This window comes from Micromys minutus, assembly GCF_963924665.1.
Source record: "Micromys minutus genome assembly, chromosome: 22".
Taxonomy (NCBI): domain Eukaryota; kingdom Metazoa; phylum Chordata; class Mammalia; order Rodentia; family Muridae; genus Micromys; species Micromys minutus.
The window spans coordinates 4,843,442-4,855,940 of record NC_137957.1 but is presented as its reverse complement, the minus strand read 5'-3'; the positions used below and the strand labels follow the sequence as shown (position 1 = coordinate 4,855,940).

Sequence of the window (12,499 nt, the reverse complement as noted above, 5' to 3'; positions counted from 1 at the left end):
AGAAAGAAACATTTTTTTTTAGAATTTAACAAAAATTAAGGCACAACATACCCAAACTTATGGGATGCAATAAAAGCAGTACTAAGAGGAAATCTCACAGCTCTGAGTGCCTCCAAAAAGAAACTGGAGAGAGCATACACTAGCAGCTTCACAGCCCACCTGAAATCTTTAGGAAAAAAAAAGAAGATACACCTAAGAGGAGTAGACAGAAAGAAATAATCAAACTCAAAGCAGAAATCAACCAAGTAGAAACAGAAAGAACTGCAAAGAATAAATAAAACTAGGAGCTGATTTTTGTGAATATCAACAACATTAATAAATCTTACTCAAACTAACCAGAGGACACAGAGAGAGTATCCAAATTAGCAAAATCAGAAATGAAAGGGAAGATATAACAACAGAAACTGAGGATATTCAGGGAATCATCAGATCCTACCACACAAGCCTATACTAAACAAAATTGGAAAATGTAAAGGAAATAGACAAATTTCTAGATAGATACCAGATACCAAAGTTAAATCAGGATCAGATAAACCATCTAAATAGTCCCATAAAACCTAAAAAATATATATATTCATAGAAGACCTAATACCAATCCTCTCCATACTATTCAAAAAATTAGAAACAGAAGTAATATTAGAAGCAACAATTCTGCTCATATGTAAACCTGGAAAAGATCCTACAAAGAAAGAGAACTTCAGACCAAATTCCTTCATGATCATCGATGCAACAATACTCAATAAAATTTTCGGAAACTGAATCAAAGAACACATAAAAATCATTCACCATGATCAAACTGGCTTATTTCTAGGAATGTGAGGATGGTTCAATATACAGAAATACATCAATGTAATCCACTACATAAACAAACTCAATTAAAAAAAAATACAATCATTTCACTAGATGCTGAGAAAGCATTGAACAAAATATAACACACCTTCATGTTAAACATCTTGAAAAAATCAGGAATTCAAGGCCCATATCTAAACATTGTAAAAGCAATATACAGCAAACTGGTAGCCAATATCAAATTAAATGGTGAGAAACTTAAAGCAATCCCACTAAAATCAGGGACTAGATAAGGCTGCCCATTGTCCCCCTACCTATTCAATATAGTACTGCAAGTTCTGGAAAGAGAAATTAGAGAGCAAAAGGAAATCCAATGGATCGATATTGGAAAAAAAAAAGTCAAAATATCACCATTCCAAGATGATATGATAGTATACTTAAGTGATCCCAAAAAATCACCAGAAAACTCCTACAGCTGATAAACAACTTCAGCAAAGTGGCTTCTTTAAAATTAACTCAATAAAATCAGTAGCCTTCCTCTACTAAAAGGATAAACATGCTGAGAAAGAAATTAGAAAAATGACAGTCTTTACAATAGTCATAAACAATGTTGAATACCTTGGTGTGAACTTAATTAAGCAAGTGAAAGATTTGTATGACAAAAACTTCAAAGTTCTGAAGGAGGAAACTGAATAAAATCTCAGAAGATAGAAAGATCTCCCTCAATCATGGATTGAAAGAATTAACGTAGTAAAAATGGACATCTTGCCAAAAGCAATCTACAGATTCAATTCAATCCCCATCAAAATTCCAACTCAATTCTTCATATAGTTAGAAAGACCAATATGCAAATTCATTTAGACTAACATAAAATGCAGAATAGCGAAAACTATTCACAATATAAAAATTTCTTCGGGAATTACCATCCCTAACCTCAAACTAAATTGCAGATCAATTATGATAAAACCCACATGGCAGTAGTACAGAGACCTATGGAACAGAATTGAAGACCCAAAAATGAACCCAGACACCTATGGTCTTTTGATCTTTGACAAAGGAGCTAAAAACATTCAAAGTAAAAAGGAGAGCCTCTTCAATAAAAGGTGCTGTTTCAACTGTCAGTCAGCATTCAGATGAATGCAAATTGATCCAGTTTTTCTCCTTCTACAAAGCTCAAGTGCAAGTGGTTCAATGACCTCCACATAAAACCAGGTACACTGAAACTATTAGAAGAATAAGTGGGGAAGAGCTTAGAACATATAGGTATAGGGGAAATTTTTCTAAGTAAAACACCAATGGTTTCTGTTCTAAGATTAAGAAAATTTAAATGGGACCTCATAAAATTGCAAAGTTCCTATAAGGCTAAGGACACTGTCAAGAGCACAAAATGGCAGCCAACAGATTGGGTAAGGATCTTTACTAATCCTACATTTAATAGAGGGCTAATATACAATGTATACAAAGAACTCAAAAAGTTAGACCCCAGAGAATCACATACTCCTATTAAAAAATGGGGTACAGAGCTAAACAAAGCATTCTCAACTGAGGAATAAGGAATGGCTAAGAAGGATCTAAATAAATGCTCCACATCTCTAGTCAACAGGAAAATGCAAATCAAAACAACCTTGATCTTCCACCACAATTAGTCAGAATGACTAAGTTCAAAACTCAGGTGACAGCAAATGCTGGCCAGGATGTGGAGAAAGAGAAAAACTCTTACATTGTTGGTGGGATTGCAAGCTGGCATAACTACTCTGGAAATCAGTCTGGCAGTTCCTCAGATAATTACACATAGTACTACCTAAAGACCCAACTATTTTACTCCTGGACGTGTACCCAAAAGAAGCTCCAACATATAACAATGACACGTTTCACCTTGTTCATAGAAGCCTTATTTGTAATAGCCAGAAGCTGGAAAGAACACAGATGTCCTTCAAGAGCAGAATGGATATAGAAAGTGTGGTAGATTTACACAATGCAGTACTACTCAGCTAGAAACAATGACTTCATGAAATTCCTAGGCAAATGGATGGAAGTATAAACTATCATCCTGAGTGAGGTAACCCAGGCACAAAAGAACACACATGGTATGCACTCCCTGATAAGTGAATATTAGCCACCCAAATTTTTTAATACCCTTCAAAAAAACATTTCTCAGACCTTATGAAGCTCAAAAATAAGGAAGGCCAGAATGTGGATCCCTCAGTCCTTCTTAGAAAGGAGAACAAAATACTCATAGGAGGTAATATAAGGTCAAATAGAGGAGCAGGGATTGAAGAAAAGATCATTCAGAGAGTGCCTCACCTGGGGATCCATCCAATGTGCAGCCACCAAACACAAGCACTATTGCAGATAGTACTTGCTGGCAGGAACCAGATAAGGATGCCTCATCAGAGGCTCTGCCAGTTATATAGAGACAGTTGAGGATGCTTAAAGCTAACCATCTGACTGAAAATGGGGACCCCAATGAAAGAGCTAGAGAAAAAAACTGAAGGAACTGAAAGGGTTTGAAACCTCATTGGAAGAACAACATTATAAACCAACCAAATCCTCCAAAATCCCCATGGAATAAAACATCAGCCATTGAGCACACATGGAGAGACCCATAGCTCCAGTTGCATATGTAGCAGAGTATAGCATTGTCTGGAAATAATGGGAGAAGACGCCTTTGATCCAGTGAAGGCATCTTTCGCAGTGTAAGGGAAGGCCAAGGATCTGAGGTTGAGAGAGTCATTGGGAGAAGTAAGTGGAAGGGGAGGGGCATGGAGCCTGGGTGGGAGGCAGAGGAGATAACATTTGAAATGTAAATACAGAGAATACCCAATAAAAATATCTAGTTCTGCTGAAGTTCAATATAAATTCCTTATTAATTTTTGACAGCTGAATTATAGTTGCAATGTTGATTTCCTTAACATGGACTAATAAAGTCATAAAAGTTATATATTTTTCACCTTTTTCTAACAGTTTATCTAATATGTGAAAACAAATATTTGAAAATGAAATATTGTTTAAAACATTAGCAATGATTTTTTTAGTAATTTCTATTTTTTGTGTGTTCAGAATCATCTATATAAAATTTCTGAAGAAAAATTTAAAAAAACAAAAAAGTATGTGCTAATAAAATAGACCATAATGAAACAATAAATTAATTTTAAAAGGTCTTTGGAGAGTGAAACACTGCACACTACAAAATAAATATTTATAAACAATTAAAATATACATTTCTCTTTATTTTTTAAAATGTGCACGTATATGAAAGATGGTACAGCTTTTTAATACATCTAATAAAACTAAAAAAAATATTTAATATTTAATTCACAAAATGAAAGCTAACAAGATAAAAAAAATCTTAGGAAAATAAAACAATTGTAGGCCACGGATATTTGTATACAAATATCATGCATATATATAATATATGTGTGCATTATAGTGATATTAAAACTTTAAATACACTAAAAAGAAATAAAACAAAAGTAGAGACATTTAATACCTGGACACATCACTATAAGATTTCGGAAAAATGGACATGAAAAAAAATGAACTTTAGAGTAAAACCTTTGGTATGTATAAAAAATTAGAGTAAAATTATTAAGATATAAAAGGTATGCACACCTGCAGGCATAGAAATACATTATTATGAGAAAGTATTTTCTGTAATATCATAAAAATATTATTTCAAATTTGGGGCAAAAAGTTTTAATTTAAATGTAAAATTTTCAATAAAGAACATAAATATAAATTATATAACCATGATTGATACTGACTATCAAAATTTATAAGGCAACTGTGACAAGATAGTTTTTAGCCAATTCAATGTGTATTTAGTTTTATTGTAATGCATTTTACTGTAGTTTTTACATGTAATACCCCAGCTATAAAACGAGGGGTACATAGCAGAAACAATGAAAATGTATATTGACTTTTACATTTATCATAAAAAGATATATAAATCAATAAAATATTTAACATCTAAAACTTGGAGATGCTTTTGATTAAGCTATTCTATAAATGACTGATAATGTTACTTTTAGTTGATTTTACAGTTCGGAGAAACCTGAAAGTCAATGCCAGAGTATTTTTCTCACCAATGTCTTCTTCAAAGCATTTTTTACCTCTGTATTCCTTAAGCTGTAAATCAGAGGATTCAACATTGGGATGATAAGTGTGTAGAATACAGCTACAATCTTGCTTTTCTCTGGTGAGGAGATGGACCCGGGCTGGGCATACATGAAGAACACTGTTCCATAGAATAAACTCACCACTGCTATATGAGAGCCACAGGTAGAGAAGGTCTTACTCCTGCCATGGGTGGAGGGAATCTTCAGGACAGTGGAAAGGATGTAGGCATAGGAAACCAGAATGATGGTTATGGTGGAGAGGATGATGAGAGCGGAGAGAATAAACAACACAATTTCATTCACAAAGGTGTCAACACATGAGATCTTGATGAGAGCTGGGACATCACAGAAAAAGTGGTCCAGCCTGTTTTCTCCACAGAAACGCAAGCTGAAGGTGAATCCTGTTTGCACCATGGAGTTAATGCATCCACAGATATAGGAGCCAGCCACCAAACGAATACAAGCTGGCTGAGACATATGGACTGTGTACAGAAAAGGTGAGCAAATGGCTGAGAAGCGGTCATAGGCCATCACAGCCAGAAGGAAACCCTCTGTTCCAACAAAAAGAGCAAAGAAAAAGAACTGTGTGGCACATTCATTATATGAAATTTTCTTTTCCTTGGAGAAAAGGGTAGCTAGAGTTTTGGGTGCAATGACTGTGGAATAGCAGAGATCTAAAAAGGATAAATTTTGGAGAAAAAAATACATTGGTGTATGAAGTCTGGAGTCTATTTTAATGACAGTTAACATACTGATGTTTCCCAATACAATGACCAGATAGATAATCAAGAACAGAAAGAACAAGGGAACCTGTGCTTCCGGAGATGTCGAGAATCCCAGCAGAATAAAGTCAGTCGGCTCAGTATCATTCCTGCTCTGCTCCAGGTTCATAACTGATACCTATATGAGAAAATAAATCAAAGAGCAGTGTGGCCAATTTGTGGTTCCTGTTTTCAGGGTTACTGCTACAGTTAATTGATATATTTTCAGTTTTTTTTATTTTGCTTAGCCAATGTACTGCCAAAAATTAAGCTGTTAATTAGTTCTATGATAATATGCCCTGTTAGAAAGTCATACATTGAGTGGGAAACCCCTTAGAAAATTTGAGACGCTTTTAATGTTTCAGGACATTAAAGTACATCTGTCTAATGGGAGCTTCTAATACTTACTGAATGAGAATGTTGTGAAAACTGCCTTAAACACAGTATACAGTAGTTTTATGTGTAATGACCCAAACATACTAAAAGTTTAATAGTGGTAAACTGCTTAAAGACACACACACACACAAAATCCTTTGAAATATATAAATGAGAAATTGGGTGAATCATCATCCCCCCAACAAAATGGAGTTAATTTAGTTCTTTTAAAATGATAATTAATGGCAACAAAATTGAAATAGAGCAAGAAAGGATATCTGCAATACTATGAATGAAATTAAAAAAAAACCGATGTGGACATTATGTAATTACATTATAATCTCAAGAAGAAAAGAAAGAAAGAACATTTCCATGTGTACGTAAAGACTATATAACACAGGAGCTGCAGTTTCACAAGGTGAAGTACCAGCCTGGATGAATGTCATCCAAATGAAAACTTAGCCTTCTGTCCCCTGCACTAGCCCTATACCATTAGCTTCTGCTTTCTGCATCATTTACTGCTCACCTATGAATGTCACAGGCATTTTTTTCTTTTACCATTCAGACACATAACTTATTTGTTTATATAAAAATGTCATGGCTATGATTTATAATTAACTTTTGCAATAAAAAATATTTTTTTCTGTAAATATTCACAAAACATGGGACAACAGTGTCAGTATGTCAGACTCTCATGTACTTCTTTAGTAAATATAAATGGTTACTATCAAATATCAAAAAGTACACCAATAAAAAATAAAGAACTAAATACATAAAAGTTAAAAACTAAGTACAAGAATGGGTTTTATAATCCTGGGGAACTAACTGGCATGTTTAATTTCAGATCTACAAAAGCAGTTCCTTTTCCTTGAGGAAGTCAATGAACCTTTGAACTTCTACATTTCTGTTTCAAAATCCCATCCAACTAAAAGTGAAACAAACAGAACATGTGAAAATGACTTAGCTTCTGTCATATCTTATGAAAGACATAAATATTTGAACTTAAAATTATGATGTTTTGATTCATATTATTTTGGGATGTAACCCATGCTCATTCTGCCCCTGACAGAGTCATCTTAGAACTTAGATAAATACTTAACACATGGAAAATGGAAAGTATTGGATAAATAAGATCTACAGAAAAATATTTATTTTATTTTGAAATACGAATTTCCTACTACTTTAACTCTGGCTAACTAAATAGTTCACTAAATAATTTTAAGTTTATTGTGTAGTTTTTAAATGTTGTATTATGAAAGGTATAATAATTGACAAAAATAGTTTATCTTTCGTGCACATTATTCAAGTACCAAACCACAAGCACCAAGCAGATTAGTTTGTTAACTCATATCACATGCCCTCACCTCATTAGCTTCTGAAGAAATTATTTCACTATTGGGTCTTCACTATAAAATTCAAGATATACCTTTTTTGTATTTATGTAAATGAGAAAATAAAATACCTCCTATGATTGAAGTCCTTTAATCCAGCTACATAATGCTCTCAAATAAGGAAAGAAAATCAGAAACTTGTATTATATACACATATATTACTATTAAAAATGAAACAAGCCCCAGAGGTCAATTAGGTCAGTGTATGCTGTACTTTCTGACTCAGTAGAATCACCTGGGAAGTTGTTTTGATTTTTTTATTCAATACTTTTTCCTGGTTAATAATTTAGTACTAATTATCTGAAGTTGTGAAATTTCTACAGGTTAGATGAGTTTAGAGTAGGATTTGTTTATTTCCTGATTCTCACTGACTCTTAGAATTTCAATCTATGAAGAATTTCAGAAATAAGTAAATTAGGCTGCAGTGTTTTCAAACAGAACAAATATTTCCCACTCAATATTAGTCATTGATTATAAAGATTCTTTGAAACAATTTTTAATTATTTCACAACTACAACTTATAGGAGTTTCTTTTTTTATTCAACAGAAACATGTAATAAACCAAACTCATGTCTCTTGTTTCTGATATCAGTTCATGATGAGAAGTAGATCACACTTTGTAATAGTGCTCACTGGAAAAACACTCATGTAATACTGATGTTTGATATAAAAATATAGACCTAATCCTATTAAGACATATTCCTTCTGTGTTTTTCTGATTTTCTTTAGTAAATTCAGCTTTATCTATGTAACATTTCTCAACATTGAAAGGTGATTTAGAAATAATATAAAAATAAATAACCTTTTTATATACTGTATTGGACCTTCATCTTTTAAGTTATGAAGTCTACATAATTGGATAGAAAATGTTGTGCATTTAAGTGAAAGGAAATTTACTGATTCCTATCAATTTATAAAAATAACTATTGACCTAAAATAATTAGCAATAAAAGTTAAATGCAACTATATATATATATATATATATTCATTTATACTACCCAAACTTTCTAACATTGTGTAAATCAAATGAGTAAATATTTGAAATTACTGATTAATTTAATAATATTAATTTATGAAATTTATGTTGATCTCCAGGAAAATTTTGTAAGAGTGGGCTACCTATTAAGAATAAATTACAGATATCTATTCCTCCTTGTTCCAGCGACAGCCTTATCTTTTTGTGCAGTGCCATTCTTATCCCATAGACACAATAGTTAATGATTGTTAATGTAAACAGATTTGGCCATATCAGGTGCATAGTTGCAAGGGCTGTCTTCTGCTTTGAAGTTGGCAAAGTGGAGACTGTTGCCAAAAATGACCACTTCACTGACCTCAATTACATGGTCTACATGTTCCAGTATGGCTCTGCCCAGTAGCAAGTTCAACAGTATGGGCAAGGTTGAAAATGCTAGACCTGTCAACAGGAAGCCCTTCACCATCTTCCAGGAGCAAGATCTCACTACCATCAAATGAGCTGATGCTGGTGCTGAGTATGTCATGGAGTCTAGCATTTTCACTACCATAGAGAAACTTGGGGCCACTTCAAAGGTAGGGCAAAAGGATCATCATCTCTGCCACTTCTGTTGATGCTCCCATGTTTGTGATGGGTGTGAACTCCAAGAAATATGACAACTCACTCAAGTTTGTAAGCCTCTACCACCAACTGCTTAGCCCCCCCACCGCCAAGGTCATCTATGAGAGCTTTGGCATTGTGGAAGGGCTCATGACCACAGTCCATGCCTTCGCTGCCACTCAGAAGACTGCAGATGGCCCCTCTGGAAAGCTGTGGTGTGATATCCATGGGAATGACCAAATTTCAGCCCTGCCTCCAATGGTGCTGCCAAGGCTGTGGACAAGGTCATCTCAGAGCTGAACACAAAGCTCATGGGAGGTCACTGATAGGTCCTTCCATGTTTCTACCCCCCATACTCATACTTAAACATAGTAAAGGCAATACAAGGCTAACCAGTAACCAACATCAAAGTAAATGGTGAGAAACTTGAAGCAGTCTCACTAAAATCAGTGACTAGACAAGGCTGTTCACACCCTACCTGTGCAATATAATACTGAAAGTACTAGCCAGAGCAATAAGACAACAAAAAGAGGTCAAAGAGATACAAATTGGAAAGGAAGACATCAAAATATCACTATTTGCTGAGGATATGATAGTATACTTAAGTGACCCCAAAAATTTCACCTGGGAACTTTTACAGTTGATAAACACCTCAGCAAGTGGCTGAATATAAAATGAACTCAAACAAATCAGTAGCCTTCCTACTCTCAAAGAACAAACAGGCTGAGAATAAAATTAGAAAATCAGCACCCTTCAATATAGTCACAAAGAATATAAAATGCCTTAGTGTGACCCTAACCAAGCTAGTGAAGGATCTGTACAACAAGAACTTCCAGTCTCTGAAGAAGGAATTTGAAGAAGACCTCAGAAGATGGAAACATCTCCCATGCCCATGGGTTGGAAGGATCAGCATTGTAAAAATAGCCATCTTCCCTAAGGCAATCTACAAATCCAATGCAATATCTATCAAAATTTCAACTCAATTCTTCATAAACTTAGAAAGAGCAATTTGCAAATTCATTTGCAATAATAAAAGTCCCAGGATAGCACAAAATATTCTCAACAACACAAAAACTTCTGGGGGAATCACCATCTCTGACCTCAAGCTGCATTACAGATCAATTGTAAATTAAAAATAAAACAAACAAAGAAATTTAAAAAAACTGCATGGTACAGAGACAGGCAGATAGACCAATGGAATATAATCAAAGAGACAGAAGTGAAACCAAAGATATGGTCACTTGATCCTTGACAAAGGAGTTAAAATCATTCAATGGATAAAGGACAGCCTCTTCAACAAATGGTGCTGGATCAACAGGCAGACAGCGTGTAGAAAAAGGCAAATCAATCCCTTTTTATCTCCTTGTACAAAGCCCAAGTCTAAGAACATCAGAGACCTCTACCTAAAACAAGGTAAACTGATACTAATAGAACAGAAAGTAGGGAAAAGCATAGAACACATAAGCACAGGGGAAATTTTCCTGAACAGAACACCAATGGCTTATGTTCTACGATCAAGAGTTGACAAATGAGACCTCATGGAATTGCAAACCTTCTGTAAAGCCAAGGACACTGTCAAAAGGACAAAATGGCAGCCAACATATTGGGAAAAGAACTTTACCAATACTATATCTGATATGGGACTGGTATCCAATATATACAAAGAATTCAAGAAGTTAGACTCTAGAGAATCAAATAATTCTATTAAAAAATGAGGTATAGAACTACACAGGGTCTTCTCAACAGAGGACTATTGAATGGCTGAGAAGCACCTAAAGAAATGTGCAACATCCCTAGTCATCAGAAAAATGCAAATCAAACAACCCTAAGATTCCACCTCATACCAGTCAGAATGGCTAAGATCAAAAACTCAGGTGACAGCTGATGCTGGTGAGGATGTGGAGAAAGAGGAATGTTCCTTCACTGCTGATGGGATTGTAAACTGGTACAATCACTGTGGAAATCAGTCTGGTGGTTCCTCAGAAAATTAGGCATAGTACTACCTGAGGATCCAGCTATACCACTCCTGAGCATATACACAAAAGTAGCTCTAACATCTAACAAGGTCATATGTTCAATAATGTTCAAAGCAGCCATATGTATAATAGCCAGAAGCTGGAAAAAACCCAGATTCCTTTAACTGAATAATGGATACAGAAATTGTAGTCCATATGCACAATGGAATACTACTCAGCAATTAAAAATCATGAGTTCATGAAATTCCTAGGCAAATGGAAGGAACATGAAGCTATCATCCTAAGTGATGTAACCCAGTCACTAAAGAGCATTTATTGTATGTACTCACTTATAAGCAGATACTAGCCTCCTCCCCTAAAAAAATTATAGCTCAGAATACCCAAGAAACCATCCACAGAACTTAGGAAACTTGTCTTAGTTAAGGTTTTATTGCTGTGAACAAGAACCATGACCATGGCAAGTGTTATAAGGACAACATTTAATTGGAGTTGGGTTACAGGTTCTGAGGTTCAGTCTAGTGTCATCAAGGTGAGAGTATGGCGGCATCCAGGCAGGTTTGGTGCAGGAGAAGCTGAGAGTTCTACATCTTCACCTGAAGGAAACAAGAAACAGACTAATCATCCTTAGGCAGCTAGGAGGAGTGTCTCGAAGCTCACTCCCAGAATGATATACTTCATCTAACAAGGCCACACCTTCTACTAGTGCCACTCCCTGGGCTAAGCCTATGAAAACCATAACAAAGCTCAAAATGAAGGAAGACCAGAATGTAGATTACTCAGTCCCTTTTAGAAGGGAGAACAAAACAGCAGAGGAAATACAAGGTCAAATAGAGGATCAGGGATTGAAAAAAAATTATCCAAATAGACTGCCTCACCAGGAGAACCATCCCATATGTAACCACCAAACCCAAACATTATTGCTGATGCCGAGAACTATTTGCTGACAGGAACCAGATATGGATGTTTTCTCAGAAGCTCTACAAGAGTCATATAGATACAAATGATGATGCTTGCAGCTAAACATCAGACTGAACATGGGGCTCCAATGAAAGAGCTAGAGAAAGGACTGAAGGATCAGGAAGGTTTGCAACATCATAAAAAGAACAATATCATCAATAAGCCAAGGCACTGAGGTGGAAAGAGTGATTGAAAGAGGGAGCACTTTCATGAAAGCAAGTTGAGGAGGAGGAGGGAGGCAGGGCATGGTCTCACATTTGAAATGTAAATACAGAGAATATCCAATAAAATTGAGAAAAAGAAAAAGGAATCCCGTGTTGAAGGTTAGGTAAGTGACAGACATCAAGAAATCCCATGCCTGCAGAATGCTTTATGGCTAAACAAAAGTGACAAAAAGCAACAGATAGAATAAAAATTGAGTAAGACTTGTCTGTAGCCCATCTTTAATGCTTTCACTCTATTTGTCCTGTCTATGATGTTGAAATGGTGAAAAACTAGAATCCTTTGGAGAAACAGAGACTTTCACTTTTACTTTGGATGGCCTTAATCCAGGTTTTCG

General features: G+C 35.1%; 1 protein-coding gene across 1 annotated transcript; it reads right to left on the bottom strand.

Moving 5' to 3' along the window:
- Nucleotides 1-4,850: 4,850 nt before the first annotated feature.
- Nucleotides 4,851-5,798, bottom strand: LOC308434811 (olfactory receptor 9S13-like; the record flags this gene model as incomplete). The annotated part of the gene is made up of 1 exon (XM_080935239.1): nucleotides 4,851-5,798. The coding sequence occupies one exon, from the start codon at nucleotides 5,796-5,798 to the stop codon at nucleotides 4,851-4,853; it is 948 nt and encodes a 315-aa protein (XP_080791365.1).
- Nucleotides 5,799-12,499: the final 6,701 nt, after the last annotated feature.